The 24,347-nt window shown below is 40.3% G+C and overlaps 1 protein-coding gene across 1 annotated transcript in view; it reads right to left on the bottom strand.

The window, feature by feature from the left end:
* Nucleotides 1-479: 479 nt before the first annotated feature.
* The window catches only part of MSRB3 (methionine sulfoxide reductase B3), a 157,514-nt gene continuing 133,646 nt past the window's right edge, over nucleotides 480-24,347 (bottom strand). Inside the window, 2 exon segments of the mRNA XM_082636925.1 lie at nucleotides 480-3,661; nucleotides 13,409-13,506. Coding sequence (XP_082493051.1) covers nucleotides 3,497-3,661; nucleotides 13,409-13,506 — 263 coding nt within the window. The 3' untranslated portion in view covers nucleotides 480-3,496.

Here is a 24,347-nt window from a genome sequence, read left to right as displayed (position 1 = left end):
ATCATCTGTGAGCAATGGCGAACCCATAACGTGTTTCCCTAGAGATGAGTCCTTGACAACAGTATGTCTCCTGTCAAATTATTTAACAGAAGCCTAGGCATCAGCATGGTATCATTCCTGCATTTTCACCTATAGCGTTATCATGATGCAACTTGCCAAAGTCCATGTCTTAAGCACAAAAACATATACAAGCTGCTGAAGACTCTGCTGAGATGAGGTGAAAGTAGAGCAATTCTGTAAATGTTTCCCTTCCCTCCAACCTTTCAGATCCCAGGAGGCCTCTCCTGGGGCCTGGGGTATGGGGAGTCGGACTAGACCCACTGTCAGAGCTCCAGCTTATAAAGTCCACACCAGATAAAAGGCCCTCTGTACAAACTACAGACATGTCAGCTGGGTGAGGAGGTAAACAGAGCAGCCTATGGCAAACTCCAGTGGATGGTCTGTGCATCTGTGCTAAAAATAAGAGAAGTCTTTAGGAATCAGAGAGGAAAACATTTTTATAAAGAGATTTTATTACATAATTTCTGTATACAATAGACATAGGAAAAGGGTTTTTAATGAAAATTCCATGTCATTTTTCAAAAGTCTTGAATTGCTTGGAGAAAAATTCTTACAAAGCTATCTAAGGCAAAAGTAGTATTTGACCTTCAGAACAAATGCTAATCCCTTTCATCATATTCCATATTTAAAGCAAGGCATTTTCAATTCAATTAACATGGAGAGGCTTTCAAATTGCTATGTCATTTACATTAAGAGTTTAAATTCATCTATAAAGTGAAAAGTTTAAACACATAGAAATGTTCTCTAATACAATATGTACTGTTGTTTTCTTCAGATCCATTCCACATGAGTGTATGGACGTACTTTTTTACACACCAGCAAAGAAACTTGCGTCTCCTAACGGCACAGTGAGGGCTGGAGTGCAGAGAGGGAGAGTCCCATGCGTTTCCCATGTTAAATGGCATAACTCCCACAGATCACATACACCTCGCCATATTGACTCAGTTCATTGCACTCCATATCCTGCAAAAATAAATCTAGTGCTCGACAGCTGACATTATTGCTCACTTACATTTTAGTAATATATTTCTTTAACATAAGACAGAAATATACTGAAATTTGATACCACTTAAACTCAAAAGCAATCTGAAATTAAACCACATGATGCATACACCCACTTTCTTTTTGCCATGGATGTTGCGTTTTTCTTAAAGTTGATGCTGGAAAATGTGGTAGAAGAAAAACTGGCTTTCCTTGAACGAAGACTAAGCATTAGAAGAGGAGTTTTTGAGGGGAATGTTAAGCCCCACAATAAAAGTGGAGGAACAGTGAGAATCCAGAGTCTCTGGGGAGAGGGAGAAGCCCCCGTTTATCTTCCTTGTCTACCCCAACACTGTAGCTCGTGTCCAGCAGACCCCGCAGCAGGCCACCGCCTAGAGCAGCAGTCACGTGAGCCCCCGAAGGATGGACCGCACACTGGGACAGGAATGTCCTGGGAGACCCACTTCTTTAGGGGTCCTTGGGTCGCTGGGAAATGTTGGGACTCCTTTGGTGAGGTCGGGAAAGACTTCTAGGATAGTCTGGACACCGAGGCTGCAAGGGTCTTAAATTCAACGTCTCACTTCTAGAGGGGAGTGAAACCTGTGAATTCCAGTGACCCCAGGGCCTGAGGTGACACATCTGGGAGCCAAGGGAAGAAGAGCATAGTGCATCTGGAATCTCAAAGGTGTGGCCCACATGACAATGAAGAGCCTCACCAGGAGGTATTTTGAGAGACACAGAAGGATGTGGACATGACCACGCTGACATCGATTGATCACAACTTTTCATTTTAGTTTCTCATTATTTCTTGAAGATTGTCAGGTGTTCCTCTTTCTTATTTTGGTCTTGGTGCTTATAAGGAAAGATGTCAGTATTCATAAGCTATCAAAGATTTACAAAAAAATTATTTTTTAAAAATTACACTTCAGGATTAGCATTCAAGGCTACAAACACAATATATATGTCATAAACCATACCTTCACGCCTGGCGGCCGCAATACCAATATATATCACCACTGCTCAGAGCTGTAGAAACCTTACGGTGCACAATCCCACCGTATGGATGGTGGGACATCCATCCCACCAGACTAAATGTTTATACGGCAACTGAGTGGAGCTTCTTAGAGTAAAACCAGCCATACTGCTACAGAGAAAAATTTCTGGCTCTTGGCCCAACTGTTTCCATACCAATCAGCTAAGTCACCCTCCTCTCTGCTTCTTTCCATTTCAAATGCCTGGGCTTCGGCCTTTGAGGCAATTAGAACCAGATCAGTTTAATTTTACAACACTGATCTTCATTGTATAGCAATATAGTAATTTTCCCCTGAGAGTGTCAATTATTTTGCAAATATTCTAAGTCGTGTTTATACATAAAGAATAGGCATGGAGAGGCTAGACAGCTTGTCCCTCGTCACACAGCAGATTAGTGTCAAGGGTGGGATGTGAGCTCCTGGCTGTTTCTATTTTAAGCCCCAATGTCCTTCCAGAGGTCACCTTGCCCTGTGCACAGGTCCCCCGCCCTCCCCTCTGGGCTCCGTTCCCTACTTGCTCTTCTTCAGAGCACTGGACATCTAGTACCCAGGCTTCCCCCTCAACCTTCTCTGCTCTCTCTTACTTCTGCTGCCTTGATGAAGTGTGCTGTCCCCAGTATTTTATTTTACACAGGGAATTCACCAAAATGCCCTTCCAGCCACAGTTGGTATGAGGTGTGGAGGGACAGACTTACAGAAGGCAATGGCAGGGACTCTGTGAATTTTGGACAAAACAGGGATCAACATTTTACGGTTATCTTACATTCCAATGTTTTCAACGAAAAATAAAAATAAAATAAAGGCCTAACCATGAGGTAATGTTTGCTTCTCTGCCACAACACTCAGCGTGCCCCCTCAGATCTGGCAACAATTTAACATAAGGAAAGACTTTAGACCCTCACACCCTTTTCGGGAGAATAAAGGACCTCAGCCCAAACTTTCCACAAAGCTGAGAAGTCTCACAAGACATGCTCCACCCTTATCTTAGGTGGATCTGCACAAATGCCTCCAGGCCGTGTGTCTCGCAGGTCTCAACACCCTGCCCCACTGAGCCCTGGTCTCCGCACTGCAGAGGAGATCTTGATTTTCATGTCTGAAGACCAAGCACCTTCTGCCTATTAAGCAAGGAGAAAAAAAATCGAAAGAAGCTATGTAGGCGAAGAAAGTAATGCCAAATGCTATGTAAGTGGCTCGTGAAGAAGTTTCACAAAGCTACCTCTGAGGTTCACTAAAGATACAAACAGTTCCCGATCTAGTCAACAGCAAAATGCATTGATGGCCAGGGCCTCTGTTTAAGCAAAGGAAGAAAAATATCAATAGCATAAAATTGCTCTTCTATTTTTGAAAAAATATATCTGAGATAGACGCTCTCGAATTCGTTTTAATAAGCTGTGCATTAAGTACACTTGTTTCCATCAACTCCTCTACAGCTCTGTCTTGTCGCCCTGGGCCGGGCTGCCCACTGCGCTGTCCCCACTGGCGTCGCTGATCTCTGCAGGTGTGAAAGACAAGGACGCAGAGTTTATGCAGTATCTTTTGCCAGTTGGACGAGGCCCGTCGTCAAAAATGTGCCCGAGGTGAGCACCGCACTGCAAGAGAAGGGCAAAATGTAAGTCAACAGCGTCTACAAAGCCGGCTTTGAGGGGAACTCACATTCAGCAGTTTAAATGGATGACTGGCCTGTAGATAAATGATGGAAGCCATCATGGATGATTTCTAAATCGCCTGTCAATAGCTGCAAAGATGGTTTCTGGCAGGTTTTGCACCACATGCTGAGAATAAAAAGCACTAGAATTGTGCATATCAGAAATCATTTAGGAGCCACTGTATCTTCTGATCTGTGAAGCCACTCAGCCAGCTGAAAAATGACTGCAGTAGTTTTATGAATTGAGTTGACCCTTGATCTGGACCTCTGGCACTGCTTTTGGCTTTGGATGGGTGGCTTTCAGATATGCAGAAGTCCACTGTAAAAGATACTGTTTAACCGGCCATGACGGAGGTGACGTTTGCTTTCATGGGCAGTAAAACTTAACATCAGACAAGCATTGGATGTTCTTGGAACGCAGCAAAGCAATAGCAAGACTCAACAGATTTATGTCACAGTCACCAAGACTGCAGTGGGGCACATGGAAACATCACTAGTCCACGCAATCGGTTTTTCTGGCCTCCAACAGGTGGAGTGCCATGCGGGCTGCTTTACCTGCACAAACTGGGACATATGGAGAAGGAATAAGCTGTCGAGCTCATTCCATGCTACTGACTATCCAAAAAGCTGGGGAAGGAGGAGAGGCAGAGAGTCCAGACAGAGGCAGAAGGAGGGATGGTTGGTTATGACGGTGTTAAGAGAAATCCAGCCCAGAGAAAGCGTCTCCAAAAAGCCTGGCTCACTGACCAGAGCCCGCACTAACCAGTCTGCTGCTGGATTCGGCTCCAGGAGACAAGAGCACAGGCCACACTTACCTGTCCCCCACCCTCCTCAGCAGGGACGGGGCTGAAGGGTATGGGGACGTTAGTGCTTCACATTCAAACAGGCTGCGAAAACACATCGTTCGTCGCGTAACAAAGAAACCAAAGCTTGGGGCAAATGACCCCGTTCATTCATTTCACAAATATTTATGGAGCATCTGCTACATGCCAGGCACTGTCCCAGACTCTGGAGGTACAGGCAGTAGCCTCATGGAGCTTACATTCCAGTGGGGGAGACAGACAATACAAAGGAAATATGGGACTGTAAAGCACAGTAGGTGGAAATAAATGCTAAGGAGCAAAACAAAAATGAAAACGAAAACCAGAAAGTGACACAGATTGTCAGGTTGGGGGCTGACATTTTTAAGGTAAGGTGGTTTTTCTGGGCTGGCTTTGGGATAAGAACCTGGAGGAAGTGAAGGAGCGGATATCCAGGGGAGAGCATCTCAAGCAGATGGAGGAGTCAAGACTTAGGCAAGAACGTGAGAGAAGAGACGTACAGATGGTTGATTAATTCTTCTCACTGTGCTCGTTTGGTGTATAAAACACTTACACATTGCAAGGAAGGAAAACAGGAGACGATGAGAGAGAAGTGAGGGATGGTGCTCATTACAGTGGAAAGAACCAGAATCTCAGTTTCCCCATAGAAAGTACTAAATTCAACTTTCAAGGGTTCTCTAGTTATTAATGAATAGCACAAATAGCAACTTCAACTATAGGGCACTTGCATGGTAAAAGTGCATATTCTTATTTTTACTGCCAACATACTGTGTCAGCTTATTAAAGAACTAAAAAGGAACCCTGAACTGATTTGATCTGTTGCCTGGAAAATATGAAACAGGCCTAAAAAACAAATCTTGCATTATTTTACCACATTTTATGCAGGTTTAGGTAATATCAAGGCTGACAGCTCAGATTGCTTTTCCTTTCTATAAACAATGGAGACCAAATTTTCAGGCATCAGCAGCTAAGATGCACCAGTAAAAATACACATGCTTACCCAACGGACACAGGAAAGCGCCTACTTCTGCCTGCCAAAAGAGTCAGCGTGCAGGCCAACAGGAACTGGTGCTCTCGGTGACCAGTACATGTGCACAATTATTGATCTCATGTGCAGCTCTGGCTCTTCAATCACCTGGCATCTGAGAGGTGGAGTTTTCACATAAAAGCCTCAGATAGTTTTTTTGGTTTTTCTTTTTTTTTAATGAGAGAATACAGCTCTCTGGGCAAAAATAAATGATACTGCCTTTATTAATCATCTTGAGCATATTTAGAAAACAGTTCTCTTTACCTTACTACAAAAATAAAGCATAGCAATGGTATACTTGAAGCCATTTTGTAGTTATTTATTTCCCAAATCATTCATTTCCCAAATCATTTTTAAAAAATCCAAATTAGAGTAATTTAATCTGTTGGACTGAGTTGGTTATCGGCCTGCAGTTTCATTTGAATCAATGAAACAAGTCATTTCAATAAGAAAAACACAGATTCTAGACCCAGGCAACAGAAAAAGGGAGCGGGATGAGGAAGAAGAATTATAGTGGGGAAAAGGCAACAAAGATCATTGGTAAATAAGTATCTGGGTTGGTGATGGGGTAGGGAAACCCTCAGAAATGGTAATGGTGCCCTAGAAACAATAGTGATAGCTTCATCATGCTTGCACAAGGTGTTCTGGAAGATTCACTCCAGGCTCACGTAACTGAGGGAGGAGCAAGGTGTTCATTTATATCTGTGCCACCACATACATGCCCATCCGGTTGCCTGCAAAGTTGTAAGGCCGTTTGTCTGAAGGAAGCCTAACCACACAGTACCATTTCTGCTTCCTCCCAGGAACACCTAGCCTCCCATAAAAGACCAGTACCTGGTTTCTTTTAAAAGTGCACAAGTCCTGAAGGCTCCTCCCTGACGGGAACACCCATGGAGCCCATTCTTTCCAGCTTCTACCCCTGGCGGAAGGCTACGGTGACGAATGAAAGTTGTCACAGATGCACTGTTTCTTTAGCCACCTAAAGCTCCGCATCCTGGCCCCAGCCAGCTGGCAGTGTGCTGGGATCCCTCAGCACACCTGGTTGTAACTGAAACAAACTGGCTGCCCAATGAAGAAATCTCTGAAACCTGCTGTTAATGATTTATTTCAGGGTATGATCTTTGGTGTGCATTTTGAAAGTTGTTTTAAAATGGTTATGTATTTCTTTCTTTTACAGGTAAAATATAAACTATGACTGAATATTCCAGCTCTTATTCTGAGGAAGCATGAGATAAGCATTGTTCAAAAGAAATAATTTAAATTCCCACGGGAATCCTTTATCACTTAAGCCTCTCACTCAGAAAAACTGGCAAGTAAAGAACCTGTAGAGAACCAAGGGAAAGGACCCCCCCTCAAAAAAAAGAAAAGTGATTTAGCATCAAATTTAACATAATTCCTTAAAATCTGACTGCAATTCTCAGTTGTGTGCATGAGAAACACAAATAGTGCATTCAACACAGTTACATATTTCTGCACCGATATATTTCCAACTGTCCTGCAAGGTTTTCTCCCAGCTATTCCTAGGATGTTTGGGGTTTTATTATTATCATTTTCTCTTAAGTGTTTGATCTACAAGATGAAGCAGTTTCAAAGCAGGGCTTTTACACTTGGGCACGTGGGGCAGGATGGGAAGGAGAAAAGAGTTTTAAGAAGGAAAGCGATTTACTTTGCCAGTAGTATCCTGTTTTCTCCCATCGTTATCAAAGACACTTGTGTGTAAGTAGGGCTCTTTTCCTCTGTGCTTGTGATATTAATATTTTGCCAAGGAAATGATTGTGAAGTCACCAGTTTAGCATTATGATTTTACTGAAAGATCAAGAAAAAGAGGGGCTGTGATGAGGTGTCATCTGCAAAAGATTAATAAGTTTTGGGGTTTTACCAAAAACTGCTTAACTCTTTTTGTTTTTTAATTGTATTTATTTGTTATTTATTTTTGGCTGCATTGGGTCTTTGTTGTTGTGCGCGGCTTTCTCTAGTTGTGGTGAGCAGGGGCTACTCTTCGTTGAGGTGCGCAGGCTTCTTATTCAGTGGCTTCTCTTGTTGTGGAGCACGGGCTCTAGGCATGCAAGCTTCAGTAATTGTGGCACACGGGCTCAGTAGTTGTGGCACACGGGCTCTCGTGGGCTCTAGAGCGCAGGCTCAGTAGTTGTGGCGCACGGGCTTAGTTGCTCCGCGGCCTGTGGGATCTTCCTGGACCAGGGCTCAAACCAGTGTCCACTGCACTGGCAGGCAGATTCTTAACCACTCCACCAACAGGGAAGCCCAAAAACTGCTTAACTCTTGAAAAATACTTTGTATTGGTGGATATTTACCTTTCTGTTGATTTGGCTGACTTAGAACAAATTAATAAGGATCTAAAACAAACTTAAGGGACTCTACCATAGATTCAAGCAGTAATAGCTGCAGTCATAAATAGAGTCCAACTTGGGTAAACTCAGGGTTCTTCCTCAAAGATTATTACAGAAAGTTAAGTGATTTATTGGTCTCCCATTTGCTGCAGATGTAGAATTTTTATCTAACGAAGGAAGAATTCCCCAAGTATTTCCAGGAGAGACTTACTTCGCTGAACTACAGCTTAAACCATGCAAATCTTACCTCTTTGCACTGAATTTAAATTCCTGACAGTGTTGCCTAACAGGCTGGGGTTGGAGGATTAGGAAGAAGCTGTCAAGCAATTACTCATAGTAGTCAGTGAAAGTGGAATAGAAACAATATATTTTGTCGCTAACTAAAAATGTGAATTAAACGAAATTAAGAAAAATTCTTTATAACTGAAAATTGTTAGGAAATTGCTACAGCCAGGGGGAAGATACATACGCCCACCAAAGTGGGCAAATTTAAGATAAAGGTCCTCTTTGGAAGAGACAACTGGAATATAATTCCTCAACTCAGTAGGTAGAACAGTAAAAGAAAACAAATATAGTTGCAACAAAAATCAGAATGTAGCAGGGTAACCAATCTCCTCCACAAGCAGGAATCCTGAGGAAGACAGTGAAGAATCTCTACTACCCTTGCTTGTTTTCTGTGCTGTTAACTTAAAGATCAGGCACTGAGCTAGGCTTCTTACACAGCAATTCTTTTAGAAGGACCTGACTGCAATATTTCTCTGAAAAGTGATTACAGTACTAAATAAATCTTAACTTTCTCAATAAAAATTTTACTACAGTATTACTACCTAAGAAGTCACTGGAGAGAAAAAAACGTATGGATACCAAGGGGGAAAAGGGGTGGGGGGATGGGATGAATTGGGAGACTGAGATTGACATATACACACTATTGCTACTGTGTATAAAATAGATAACTAATGAGAACCTACTGTATAGCACAGGGAACTCTACTCAATGCTCTGTGGTGACCTAAATGGGAAGGAAATCCAAAAAAGAGGGGATAGATGTATACACATAGCTGATTCACTTTGCTGCACAGTAAACTGACACAACATTGTAAAGCAACTGTACTCCAATAAAAAATTAAAAGAAAAAAAAGGGCTTCCCTGGTGGCACAGTGGTTAAGAACCCGCCTGCCAACGCAGGGGTCACAGGTTCGAGTCCTGGTCCGGGAAAATCCCACATGCCGCCAAGCAACTAAGCCCGCGAGCCACAACTACCGAGCCTGCGCTCTAGAGCTCGTGAGCCACAACTACTGAGCCCATGTGCCACAACTACTGAAGCCTGCACGCCTAGAGCCCATGCTCCACAACAAGAGAAGCCACTGCAATGAGAAGCCCGCGCACCGCAACGAAGAGTAGCCCCCATTCCCGCAACTAGAGAAAGCCCATGCGCAGCAACGAAGACCCAACTCAGCCAAAGATAAATAAATTAAATTAAAAAAAAAAAAAAGAAGAAGTCACTGGACACATGGAAAAACTACAGTGTAGTATAATGAGGTGGTAGGTACGGCTCCCAATGTGTTTACAATTCTTACCCAAATATGAGGCCTAATTTACTGCATGGTGTGATCCATATCACAATGAAGAAGAAGGGGCAGGGGAGGATGGGGGAGGGGAGAAGGAGAAGGAGAAAGAGAAGAATCCTAAGTACTAAAGCAAGAATTAGAGACCCATACACCAAAAAAGAAAAAAAATCGCCATATTGCCAGGCAAGCAGGTTGAGTCTACTGGTTCCATCCACAGAAGCTCAGTTTATTTGTGTAAGTTGGCAGTAAAAGGGTCTACGTGTTTGGATGCTCCATCTTTACCATAAGGAAAGAAGCACTCCACATACCATGTCCAACTGAGAATGTCTCTAATATACTGAAAACATCTAATAGATTCTTTATAACACAAACCCCTTTCATGCAATGCAGTCCAGAGAAAGGACAAACCATGTGAATTCAAAATACAACAAGAATTTTAGAAAGAGGAGAAGCAAACCAGACAATTTTGCCATACCATGTCACCATACAAAAGTTTAAAAGAAAAAAAAAAAAGATGGGAGAAGTTGCAAGTAGGAGAAGAGACTACCTAAACTGAAAGAATAGAAGGTAAAAGAAGATAAACTGATAATGAAAAATAGTGTTAAGGGTGAGAAACTAGGAAGTAAGATACAAGTGGTTACTCTGGTATGGAAACCATTAAATCAGTTTTTTCCCCTCGAGTCAAGATAAAAAGGATGAATGAGAAAATGGACAAGAGAAAACTAAAGAAAAATGTAATACAAGAGGAAAATAAATGTCTGTGTCAAACACAAATTAGAAGACAAGGAAACTGAAAGGAAAGACACCCAGCACACTTTAGCTTAGTGAGCCCTTAGTGCACTGTGGGGCAGACATGCCCGCTCTGTCCGCACAGGAAAGAGTCCAGAAACATATTCTTTGGGGCTGGAACCCAATTATTTTCTACGTGGTACTTACTTCTCAAAGCATGCATGTTTACACATGTGTTAATGGAACAAATTTCCCTCTCTCTTCTCTTTAAATTTAAGAAAGAAATGGAACAAATATCCCTCCCTCTTCTCTTTAAATTTAAGACTTTTATTTAAGAAAGGGTCACTTTCTAATGTGAGAAATAAAGGTGGTGGAAAAAGAAGCTGAAATGGAGTAGGTCAGTCGTGTTAGTTCTTCACCCAGCTGTTAGGAAAGGACCAAAGAATAGTAACAGTCACCTAGGCCTTTAACCAAAGGGCTGAGAGCTATGCTTGGGTTAGCTTGGTATCTGTTATGAGTGTTGCCTAATTTGGGCACAGTCTGTGGGTTTCGTTCCTCTGGTCACTGTAGGACATCTTCCTAATGGTCTTGTCTTGACTCCTACTGGTGTTACCTCAGTGGCTGGCACAGAGAAAGGAGGAAGTATATTCTAACTGTGAATTATAAGAATTAGTCACAAAGACATCAGAGTAGGGCCTGAAGGAAAGGTATTATCTTTTTTTTTTTTTTTTTTTTTGGTGGTACGCGGACCTCTCACTGCCGTGGCCTCTCCCATTGCAGAGCACAGGCTCCGGACGCGCAGGCTCAGCAGCCACGGCTCACGGGCCCAGCCACTCCGTGGCATGTGGGATCTTCCCGGACCAGGGCACAAACCCGTGTCCCCTGCATCGGCAGGCAGACTCTCAACCACTGCGCCACCAGGGAAGCCCGGAAAGGTATTATCTTATGCCCCACCTTTTCTGTCCCTTTTTTATTTGATTTTCATAGAACTCAATGTTTGAAAGTGGGTTCTGAGTGAAAAGGAAAGTAGCAGTCATATAACAGCCTTTAAGGCAGCTTAAAAAAAGAAAGAAAAAAACAACCATTAGCCTTAAGAGAGGTTTACTAAGTACTATGTACCTAAGTGACAAATTACTGTGTACTATCCAACCTCACTTTTTTGTCAAGTATTTTAGATTCCTGGGTAGATATTCACAATTTGCTTCTGTGGCAATTATAACAAAAATCAATAAAAATTCAATTGAATCCAAAACTGAATTGAATTTAACTGCTGAGGGATCAGAGGATTTGGGTTTTTCTTTTTTTCTTATTTCAGTATGACTCTTTGTGGTACATGTGTCTACCTATCTATCGATCGATCGATCGATCTACCTCCCTCCCCTCTATCTACTTATTTATCCAGCTGAGCCCCATAAAGAGCTCTGGAGCTAACTGCCCAAATTCAAGTCTCAGTTCAATCTATGCTATCTACACAAGTGTAATTGCACTCCTTGTACCTCCATTTTCTCAAGTGTAAAACGAGAGAGGAGAACAGTGTCTAGTCATAAGGTTATTGTGAACATTTACCAGGGGAGATTTTAAGAATGTTGACGTTCAGGCCTCACCCAAACCAATTAAATTAGAATCTCTGGGGGTGAGACCCAGGATCAGAAAGTACCACCATCTTGCTCAGACTCAGATCTGAGAAACGAGTGAACTGAAAATGTGACTTGGATAAAATATAAAGCCTGCTTTTCAAGGGAGAGAGTGGTCCTCATACTTAGAAGACAGTTAACTTGCCAGCCTTATTAAAAAAAAAAAAATAGGGCCTCCCTGGTGGCGCAGTGGTTGAGAGTCCGCCTGCCGATGCAGGGGATACGGGTTCGTGCCCCGGTCTGGGAGGATCCCACATGCCGCGGAGCGGCTGGGCCCGTGAGCCATGGCCGCTGAGCCTGCGCGTCCGGAGCCTGTGCTCCGCAACGGGAGAGGCCACAACAGTGAGAGGCCCGCATACCGCAAAAAAGAAAAAAAAAAAAAAATAAATAAATAAAAAAAATAATAAAATAAAAAAAATAAAACAGGAATTCATCAGGTGGTTAGGTTCAAACCAATCTCCTTCCCTACTTGGTAGTAAATATGCTACCTACCCCCTAAAACTCATGTGCCTGATGAAGGGGGTTAACGGTCAGGTGGAAGAATGCTGAGGGAGGCCCACGTGGCAATCTCTTTGCTATCACAGCTGCCTGATTGTGCCCCCTCTACCTCTGATATGTACTGTACAAGAGACAGCCCCCAACAAAACACTCTGTAGTATCAATGAGTTCCAGTGCCACAATACTCAGACTTTATATTTCACTTATTTAAAGCAAATTAGAGCAGGACTACCTACTCTAGAATAAAATGTGCAGTTGCCCTAGTTCTAGAGAACTAGAAGAGACTATCTAATGTGCAGTTGCTCTAGAACTAGAAGGTTCTGGCTATGTCTCTGGGCTTAAGCACAAAACCCCCAAAAGTTCAAATTTCTTGATTGGGATGACAGATTAACTATATTTTTGCCTTCTCCTCAACACACGTTCATTTTCCCCCTTAGATCCAGCACTAATTCAGTCAGAGCAGGGTGGAAGGAACTAACTAGAACATCCTTGGGAATGAGGATAGGCCTATTCCTGGGAGAAGCAGAGAAGGAATTACCTTATCACACATTCCCTCTCCGCCCTCACACAGCCCACCACTGAACTTCCTCTTCCTTCTGCCGTTCTCCAACCTCCCTCCTCACATCCACCCAAGGAGAGCTGTTTCTGGGGTCTTTGTTGACCATGTTGGGATCATTACCATTAGAGGTATTATAACTGAACAATGAGTGCACAGAACTGCAGGGAGGGGGGGGATTATGTAAACAGATTATGTGAGGCCATGTGATGAAATCTTCACATGCCCTAAGAATGGCCCGTTCCCCACTGTATTAAGTCAACTGAAGATGATTTTTCTTACCAATGATTTTGTTTAATAGTGTTGAAGCCAATGACTGACATTTAATTGGACTTGCTAAACTCCTCAAGACTGAGATGTCATTAGGACTTGATAGAGACTTCATTGTGTTTGTCCCTTTTGTGATGGGTCACTTGGCCTTTGTTGCTATATTTAGTACAACCAGGAGTCTTGAAAGTGCTTGCAATGCAGAGTAAGCAGCATTTTGGATTTTCAGGTGGGATTAACTGACCTGAGAGCAGCTGGTTTCCACCCTGTGCATCCCATAGGAAAAGTCGTCTGTGAATGTGACTGCATCAGAACTGATCACATCGTGGAATGAAGGCCAACCTGGGACAGAGCAAGCACAAGAGCCAAAACAGAGGAGAGAGAGACACATCCTTGGGTTAGATGCAATTTTAAAAGAAATACTAAGCATAAAACGGAAATCTTTAGTATATGAATCATGCTTAACTTTTTCAACCTGAAAAAAAAAAGAGGTCGAAGACTCAAGGTTAATATATTTTGCAAGAATGCAACTATATTTTTTAAGAATAACCTTTTCCTCACATTCAGATTATAGTTGCATTGGGGTTTTATGTTTCATGAGACTCTCTTAGACCTTCCAGTAGTTTTTTTAGCGCACACCTGAACTTATAAAGCTCTCTATCACCATTTCCTCTTCTCTCTCTTATCTTCAGAGTCACTGGGCACGGTCCTGAAGCACTGTGAGTTTTACAGTGTGATGTTTTCCAAAACGCAATCCAACTGGTCTGGCTGTTAACTTTTCAACTATTCCATGCTTCTTTAGGAACCATGTTTTTTTAGTACTCAGTTTGGATGGTTAAAATATATATTTTTTAATTCTGTTTTTTCCATCTTAATCTGATTTCTCAGGATAGGGGTTATCTGGAAAGCATAGGTTCTATCTATTGATGGGCAAGAGGCTTGCTTACTTCATAGGAGAGTCACAGAGCAGTGTTCCTCAGGCATCTCTGGGTAGCGCCTTCTCTCAAATAGCATCTTGTTCCAATTTTCATTTAGTCTAGTGATTTTTTAAATATGCACATGGCTTTAAGAAACTCAGTGGTAAGTAGACCATAAGATTGTACACATGTTTATGGGTGTACAGTCAGGTTTTATGTTCAGTACTTATGGGCATGTTTTTACATGTTTCCAGAAAATATGTCTGGAGTTACTGAGTTGAAGCCTGTATCCTCAAAATGATGAAAGAGGTGCAATGTTGCTGAATTCCTTGTGCAATTTTTTTCCTTTTTCAGAAGCCAAATTTTTCCTATAGAAAGGAGGAAGCCCTTTAGAAACTGAGTGCCTTGTGTTAATACACCTTTTGAAAGAAAACAGAATGCAAATTTCAACAATATGATTTCCAGTTTCAAACAAAACAAATTAGCTCAGGCCAAGTTTTTATACTAAACTCCCCAAACTCCACTCCCCCCGCTTATGCAACAACATTGCTTTGGTAGTGCTAGATTTAACACCCAGAGTTTAAACACTTTCCAATTCTTTGATTTGACTTCGAGATTGCTACAAATCACCAGGAAAACCTTAACTCTGTCGATATAAGATAATATTCCATAAAACTTAATTATACTAAGAAACATCAGTATCCTTAAGAAAACTTGTTTCTCCCCATTTTCTAAATTCCAAAGAGAATCTGAATATATTCTGGCCTATAGTATTTGGTTTTTAATGATTACTTGATACATTTAGGTGCTCTTCTTTGTTCAATGACAGAAGTACCCATTGATAAAGAGAAATTTAGTGGTGATGCTTCAAGACATTGAAAAATAATTTATCTATGAAAACAAAGAGAACATTCTGTTTTTGTTTTTTAAAACTCCCATATCTTAACTCATTTGATTACAGTTTATAGCAATTAATATTATGACAGAACATATTTGATTCAGTAGTAAACAGGTAAAGAGTTAGGAGTTTTTGTTTTTATTTTAAATTTACCATAAAGCTACCTCCCTCCCTCCACCACATCCACATTTTCCTACCTCTAGAATTTAAAATAGGTACGGAGAAACATAAATGTATTTCCCATGCTACCTCTGCGCCTTAGGTATACTTATCTTGTTCTATTCATCACACTAGATTTGTGATTTGTTTTCATGCTTTCTCCCTGCTTAGCTGGTGAGCATTTTGAAGGCACTGACCTGAGTATACTCACAGCCTACCATGGTGTACAGCACAAAGGCACAGCTGAAATGTTTATTAAATGGATTTTCAACTAACCTTAAATAAGAAAGTGGGATGAATCATTACAGTACACCACAGAGTCCCATAGAAGAAGGAAAGAATATAATCATACTCTTCTTTACAAGACCAGATTAAGGAATATCAATGCTAATTTCTCACTGGACTTTCCATTTTGGCTCATTTACTATAATTAAGCCTCTCTATGTAGGTGAAATAACCTTATTATTTATTTGAGGTAGTAAAAATGCATGACGATCATCTAGGTCGCTCACTTCACCGCGTTTTTTGGGGAGAGGGAGCAGAAGGACACGTTACTTGCCAGTGTTACTCAGACAGGAAGTGGCAGAGCCAAAACTAGAATCTGAGTGTTCTGACTTCGTCTAGGGCTCTCTTCTTACGTTCCACTTTTTTCCTCGGTGAAAGGCTGAGAGGTCAATCATTTGAACACCCTGGCAGGAAGGAAGCTGAAGGTTTTAAGAAATATGTTTACGGCCAGTCTGCATTAGTTGATAGATACACTGTTGCACTTAAGAGCTTCTAGGTGGAAGCCGATAATGAATGTACCGGACAATACCTATTCTCTTACTTCTAAAGACCAAACTGTCCAAAGGAAAGTCCAAGAGTAATGATATAAATCATGTAATGTAGCTTAGGATATAGATAAGTTTTTTATTCATTTATCTAAAACAGCCAGGAAGACTTAGAAGCACACCTTTAGGCAATAATATTGAGAAAACTGTCAATTCTATTTGGGGTTTCTTAATTCTAATTCTTTCCTAATAATTGTGAATCACTGCCTACTAAAGATTTGGGGGGGGGAAGGAACTGCTTTCAAATGAGCTATGAAACCATAGAGCTATACATTTTGCCTCCATGAATTAAATATTTATAGAATTTTCCAGAAGACCACATTCAAGAGTTGAGCAGGGTGATGTGGAGTGACATGGAGTAAAGGTTCTCAAAAGATTTCAGTGTTTCTGAGAAAACTGTTGACACTTGAATAGTTTACTTGTTGTTTACCATGGTGTGATTTAAACACTGGAAGAGGGCTTCCCTGGTGGCGCAGTGGTTGAGAGTCCGCCTGCCGATGCAGGGGACACGGGTTCGTGCCCCGCTCAGGGAAGATCCCACATGCTGCAGAGCGGCTGGGCCCGTGAGCCATGGCCACTGAGCCTGTGCGTCTGGAGCCTGTGCTCCACAGCAGGAGAGGCCACAACAGTGAGAGGCCCACGTACCGCAAAAAAAAACACAGGAAGAGACACTAAACATCCCAAAATTCATAGTGTCCCTTTGCACTGTAGAAGGAATACAGTTTTCCAGATGGAATATTGGATATGTCACCCACGTCTTAATTGGTGGAGATTGACAAGGAGAGCCATGTTGAAGTCTATAACCTCCTTATGGAACACATTTCAAAAGAGAATCACGGTCAACTTCATCAATAAGGTTAACAAAGGAGAATGTTGAGTTCTTTTGCTACATCTCTCAGAAAAAGAGAAGCTCTGTAGAAAGAGAATCCACCGGAAAGGTAAGTCCTATTGACAATCAAACTAAGGTAAGTCCTATTGACAATCAAACTAAGAAGGACCTTTACCCAAGAATAAACTGTCTTATGACAGAGAAGCCACAGTGATGACAGCACTTTGAGAGCGGAATTCCCTCATCATGTGAAAGTATTTAAAGGAGGAACTCTTCACTGCTGTAAAAATCCTCAAAGGAAACCCTGCCCCCACTCCTAATAATAAGGAAAGTGCTTCAAAGGGTGATAGGCAAAGACTTGAAGCAATCTGGGTCTTGTTGAGAAAATTATCTTGAGCAAAGTGGGGGGGAGGGGATGTGTTTTTGTCAGTTTTGACATTAAAGAAAGATCATCCATCCTCCTTTCTCTAGGATTTCCCTTTTGGTCTTCTCATCTAACAAAACAGTATTTGTTTTGGATGTATTCCATACACTTTTTAAAAGAAAAGTCATGTGAAAACCTGTATAAACAGTGTTGACTCACCCTACCCCCAGTACATCCCTTTGCTTCTATTTGAAGAGGTTGGATATGGGCTGATTATCATTTTATTTCCAAGAACATAAACTGTACCTTTTAGATATTAGTCTATTATTATCAAAAATATCTTATATTCTATGTTTTTGTTATTTCACATGCAGAACTATAACAACACAAACTAGAGAAGATGACAATGTACAAGAAAGCAAGTAAATTACTATCTAATTAAAACATTTAATTCTAATATTAGCAGAGTTCTCTAGAAAATGTTATCTTTCTCAATGCTTTTTTGTCTCCTTTTTCCAAAAACCTCCCTCAACTCTGGAGGGCGGCTGTTAAAGAATATTTCTGATTTTAAGAGCTTAGCTTAGTTTAAAAACAAATAAAATATCATCTTTTTTTCAATCAGAACTTGAAATCTGAATCTAATACTTCTTGATACTATTACAATCCCCTTGGCACCACTGGACAATATTCTGTTTAGGGACCTTGGCTACAACTACTACATAAACATAGTGATATATAATTTATCTATTTTAATACTAAGTTTCTCTTTTTTCTATTAATTTAAAGGCACACAATTGAAGAACCATTTTCACAGGTTAATACATCTTGTCTCTGCTTTAAATTTTAAACTCATTTTTTCACCTTATAAAGATGGAAGGAGTAAATGAGTTATTGTGTAGATAGATTGTAATATTGGTGTGTTATATATAGTTTTCTTTGCCACATTTCCTTGACTTTCAGGTAAGCAATGAATGAGTTTGTTTTTTGCACACCTGATTTTGATAAGAGTTTTGTATTTTTAGCTCTTAGGTTGGGATTAGTCATTGCATATATATATGCAGAAATATGATCTAAACTAAACTTTTAACAACTCTTAAATTTGAAAAAAATATAATTGTGTGAGATTTTATTTACTCAGACCAGTTTTTGTATACACTGTATTAAACCACCAAATGTATTTGAATGCTTGACGATGGAGAAATAGGCTTCCAGTATCGTCTGGAAGTGTTATAATGATTATAACTCTTACTGAACTCATGAACCTAAAATTAGAGAATCTTAAGAATCCTAGGAGTTGGAAGGTAATGTAGAAATCATCTGGCCTGATGTAAAGTCCCCCTTCAACATCTCTGGCACAAAATCATCTGTGATCTGCATGAATATGTCCAAACAGAAGTAAACTCACTAATTCACAAGAAGGCTATTCCATTTTTGAAGAGTTCAAATTGTTAGAAATCTGTCTCGCTCTAATTTTTGCCCTTTGGACTTACCCTCTAAAAATGATATGGAATAAATTTAAAGTATCTTTCAAAAAATATCTTATATTCAATAAACAGGTTCTCCTCTCTAAGAATTCTCATCTTTAAATAGCAAATAACTATAGGTACTACACCTAATGCCGACAAGTTGGAATACGACAGTTCTGCTTCAATTTTATCCAACCATCAGGCCAAATTAATCTGCAGACATAATTTGGTATATGTGGTATATGCTGGTATAATGTGAAGCAAATCTGAACATAAGAGTAAGAGATTAATAGTAGATCCTTGGTGCTTGCTACCACCTACCCTAGAATGGATTTTTTTAGATTGCAGTAGGAGGAATTATTCCTTCTCACTCATAATGTAGCTTAATAAAGCTGCTCTGAGTCTACTTGAACCCAGAATTTTATAGTGACACAGCTCTGCAAAAGTAGCATTGTGTTCATAAATTTAAAATTTTCCACTCCAACTGCCTCTTGAGAAAAACTTTCTCAGCTCTCTATACCAGGCTTTTCCTCCTTCCTCTCAAAAATCTTCAAAACAAGTTGTTAAAACTAACAACAGATTATAAACAAGTTGAAGCCAATTCCATCTGTACCACGTCTAGAAAAAGTGGCCCTCATTCCCTTACTCTTAATTTAACAAGGACTGCTATACAGCTTCCCCTTCCCCTACACCCTCCCTCAACCCCCCAGATAAAAATACCCCCAGTAAACTGGTTACATGACCCATCAGTAAAACATAGCAGAAACTACGCATGACCAATAATCAATTTAATTGAAATGTAATTACAAATATTTTGTTGTCTTCAAATGCAAAATAAGTTTGAGCACAACAAATGCCACTTGGGCTTGAGTGATGGTTTAATAATGATGATATATGTTTGAGCATGGTTTTGGTGAGACAAGCTGAAGACTTACAGATCTATAATTTTGTGTGGATAGCAATTCTCACAGCTCTATAATTCTAGGACCATACTTCAAAATTTGTAGCTTTTAGTTTCTCTGAAGCCAGAATATGTTAACCTCACTGACCGATATTTACTTTATTAGCTATCTCAAGCCAAATAATAAAACTCTCTGTGAAGACCCCCTGCTAACAAGAATTGTTTGAAGCTTAGAGCTCTGATTATTGCCCAGTTATTCACTTCAGTTGACACTTCAAGTATAACTTTTATCTCATTTTTAAAAGGATGATTCTCTATTCCCCCTCAAAGACCCAAAAGTTTAAGTAATAACCAAATACATGCATGTAGTAGAAAATCAAACAGTGCAAGATGACTCAGTGAACTGTTCCCTTTCAATTCTCCCCACCTTGTAGACAACCATGTTTAATAGTTTTCCATTTATTTCTAAAAAATATGCATATGCTGCTATCTCTTGATTCCTTCATTTAAATCTGTGCTGTCCAATACAGTAGCTACCAGCCACATGTCACAATTTAAATTTAAATTAATTAAAATTAAATAAAATTTAAATTTCAGTGTCTTAGTCACACTCACCACAGTCCAAGTTCTCAACAGTTATATGTAGTTAATAGGGACGATATTGGACAACACAGATAACAGATGTAGAATATTTTCACCATTATTTTCCCCAGATATAAAACATTTCCACCATTGGATAGTGCTGTTTATAAACTATAAATTGATTCTTTCTTGTGAATGATGAAGATTTAGCATTCATACTTACACTGTCTCCCCTCCCTTCCCCTTTCCAATTTTTGAATAGTAATATTCTTTTCAAACCTTGTTTGGTAACATCTGCCTCTTGAACTAGAATGTAAGTTCAGTAAGGGCAAGGAGTTTGTTTTGTTCATCACTGTATCGCCAATCATTTAAAATAGTGCCTTTGACGTAAGATATGTTGTAAAGAACTGTCAAATGATTGAACGAATGCATGACTATCCTATAGCTTAATATCATTTGACTCTCCTTAGTGCCCTGATCCTCCCTCCACCTCCTCTTTCCCACCATTCCAATGCCTAATCTTAATTAAGTCTTCTATGCTTTTCTAGAGATTGATTCTGAGAGTTGAAAACTAGTAAACAGCCTTTATATTATTATGGCTATATATATGTTGTTTACTGCAGAGCTAAAGAGTGCTGGGATTATATCTCCTTCTCCAACGGTCCAATTATCAGAATCTCAGGCTGCCTAAAATCAAACATTTTCCTATTTATGACAAAAACAAAACCATTGGTTTTGTCAAACATTCTCCCTATGCTTCATTCAGCTTTAATAAGCAGTACCTCAAATAAAAATGATAGTTAAGGCAAGGAGTTTAGAATATATATAAAAATTAGCTTAAATCTATAGACCCTAAAAATCCATGAAGATACTAAATGCTGGGCTTCCCTGGTGGCACAGTGGTTGAGAGTCCGCCTGCCGATGCAGGGGACACAGGTTTGTGACCCGGTCCGGGAGGATCCCACATGCCGCTGAGCGGCTGGGCCCGTGAGCCATGGCCACTGAGCCTGTACGTCTGGAGCCTGTGCTCCGCAATGCGAGAGGCCACAACAGTGAGAGGCCCACGTACCGCAAAAAAAAAAAAAAAGAAGAAGAAGATAATAAATGCTAATAAAATTTAAGCACGATGTACTATTCAAGCATTGATTTTATTTTGGTTACTAGTTACCTTGCTTTTCTATCTTGTTGTCAAGTAACCCAGTAGCTCTAAATGGCAGTGGCACTGTTGCCAGGGATATTTTGAATGGCATGATGATGGGGGAATCACCTAAAGACTTTTAAGCAGACTAGTAACATGATCAGGTTTGTGTTTTAGGCAGATGGCTCTGGAAGCAGGCTGGAGGGTGAGGGATAAGAGGGCAGATGAAAGCAGGTCTATCAGATGAAGCCTATGTACAGGAACAGAAGTTTCGAAGCTGTAAATGAAGACGATTGAAATGGGATTGGGGAGCAGGGGAAAGACTGTAGAGAGATTAAGAGAGCATAATTCAGATTGTGGTGACTGTGGTACCTGTGGGGGAGCAAAGGGGAAGGGCAGGGTGAGACTATGACTAGGTGTCCAGCTTGTATGACCAGCTGGATCATGCTCGTCATACATGTTTTCAGGGAAAATAACTAAATCAATCTAGTGTGGAACTATCTAGGAGGCAGAGAGATATGTGGGCTCAGAAGTGAGACCCTGGCTAAAGATACAGATGTGAAAGTCAGCAGAACACAGAAGGCAGTAAGGTTATGGATGAGCATTGGTAGAAGGCAGGGGAGAATCAGACGGGTATTTAAAAGGTGAGCTGAAGAATGAGTCGGCAAAGGAAAATAGAAGAGGGCGTTCCAAGAAATAGGAAGAGGACAAGGAAACCAGGACAGGGTCAGATAACAGAGAGAAAACTATTTAAGGTTGGCAGGCAGACAGCAGTGACATAATCTACAGAAAGAGCAAGTTGAGTAAAATCTGAGAAGAGATTGCTGAATTTAACAATTAGGAGGTCTGAGGAACTTTAGGAAGAGCCTTTTCAATGTGATGATGACAGAAGCGGAATGCTGTTGGGTTGAAGAGCATATGTGAAGTGGAGAGAGTGAACAAAGACTTGCTCTTTACAAAGCCTGGCAGGGAAGGCAGGTAAGCCAGGTTGATGGCTAGCAGAGAGCATAATGATGTTTATGTTAACATATTTGGGTTCTGGAGGGTCCCTCCTACCGATCCCACCTTTCTGTTTTCTAAAGTGTTTAAAATGTTACACTATTACTTTTCTAATGGAGTTGTTTTTTTTTTTTTTTTTTTTTTTTTTTTTTTTCTTTTTGCGGTATGCGGGCCTCTCACTGTTGTGGCCTCTCCCGTTGCGGAGCACAGGCTCCGGATGCGCAGGCCCAGCGGCCATGGCTCACGGGCCCAGCCGCTCCGCGGCATATGGGATCCTCCCAGACCGGGGCACGAACCCGTATCCCCTGCATCGGCAGGCGGACTCTCAACCACTGCGCCACCAGGGAGGCCCTCTAATGGAGTTTTTGCAATAAAATGAGTGATATGAAAAATACATAGACATGCTAAAAAATCTTAAGCATTACTCAAATGCTCCTTAGCTTACCGTATAGAAGCTATATTTGAAGAAAGACCAGAAGACTAAAATAAGATTCCATCCCTAGAATCTTTTTTATCTTTAGTTTACTTTTAAGTTGTTTGTTGTTGTTTTGTTCCTAATATCTTTTGGTCTACCAAATGGAGAGTGATGAGTTTAAGTTTTGAATGACCATGGCAATCTGTCCTGCTTTTTTGGCACAAAGTAGGTGCTCACTAAACATGGATGAATAAATGAATCCAGAGCTTTAATTCTAGGTCAGGTTCTACTGTCAAACGTGTTCACAGCACTCAGTACTTTTTCTTCAAAGCATGTATCATGGTTTGTGACTACTTATTTATGTGGGTAGTTTTTGATTAATGTCTGCTTCTTTTACTAAGTTCCATGTGACCATGATGGTTTTCTTTACTGTTATATCCTCAGCACCTAGCTCATGGAAACATTTATTAAATGAATTAATAAAGAAAATATCATAACCTAATTCATTATTTAACAACAACATTGGACTGAATTAAAAGATTATCACTTAGTTTGGACCTGCCTATCACTAGGCTGATCAAAAAAAAAAAAAGTAGATGAAGAATTTCTACTATTTTGCTTTAGGCAATTTTTTACAAATATCAAATTTAATATAATATGATTATTTTCCTGCCTATCAAAAATAGCACAGTTATTCAAACTGATTATTAATAATTTCATATGTAGAAGCCACATAGCCTTGTCACCCATAAGGATTTCATGCATTTGCATTTGTGAAAGGACAACATGACTAAAAGCTGTCAAGAACACTGAGGTGTCCTTTGGGCAGTGTGAACATCTGGTATCTATTCTCTTTGGAGATTAATAATGTAGCTGCACTGCAGCAGGCTTTACTAATTCCTTTGAGCCCTGCACAGCATTTTTAAATGGTTCCAAACACACAAGATCTCTAATTGGTGTGGATTTCATCCACAGTTTTCTTACAGTCTCAAAATATCTCATAAACTCCTAAGCAGGAATTGACAGAGGAAAGCTTCCCTATTTCCCTTTGTGGAGGCAGCTGTTAATTTTTTTCAGGTTCAATAAAATTACTGAACTCAAACTGCTTCAACCAAAAAACCGGGGAGAGGGACTTTATTTCCCCTGGCCTGAACAGTCTCTTGCTACTTTAAATCACAGTTAATATTTTAAAAAATATATCTTACACATAAGTCAGTTGTAGACCTTTAGCATCAAAGGATCTGAGCAATATCACATGCAGCAGCCTGACCTTCAGCCATAATTTCTAAGTGCCATTAAAAAATGTCTCTCAAACTGGTTTTAAACTTAGTGTTGACCTAGTAACCTTGATCCAAAAACATTCAACTTTAGATAATTATTTTATTTTGCTTCCAAAAGCTCTTCAGTCCAGTGAGGCATCCATTAGGAAGAGTTTAGAGTTTGCTTAGAATTTATTAGCTACATTGAACAGGAAGATGGTGATTTGGGTTGCTTGCTGAGTGAAGATTATTTACTGTGCTTAACTGACCTTAAGAATTCCAGGAGGGATACAGAATGGGGAAATTCAAAGAAATACAGATTTTATTCTCAGTGACATGCAATCCAGACTAAAAGTGACATAATGTTCCATTCAACTGCAGTCCTGAATTGGGTCTATTCACTACATAGCATCTTTTGGGACTGTC

This window comes from Mesoplodon mirus (genome assembly GCF_964341445.2).
Source record: "Mesoplodon mirus genome assembly, chromosome: 11".
NCBI lineage: Eukaryota > Metazoa > Chordata > Mammalia > Artiodactyla > Ziphiidae > Mesoplodon > Mesoplodon mirus.
This window is presented reverse-complemented; position numbering and strand designations above follow the sequence as displayed.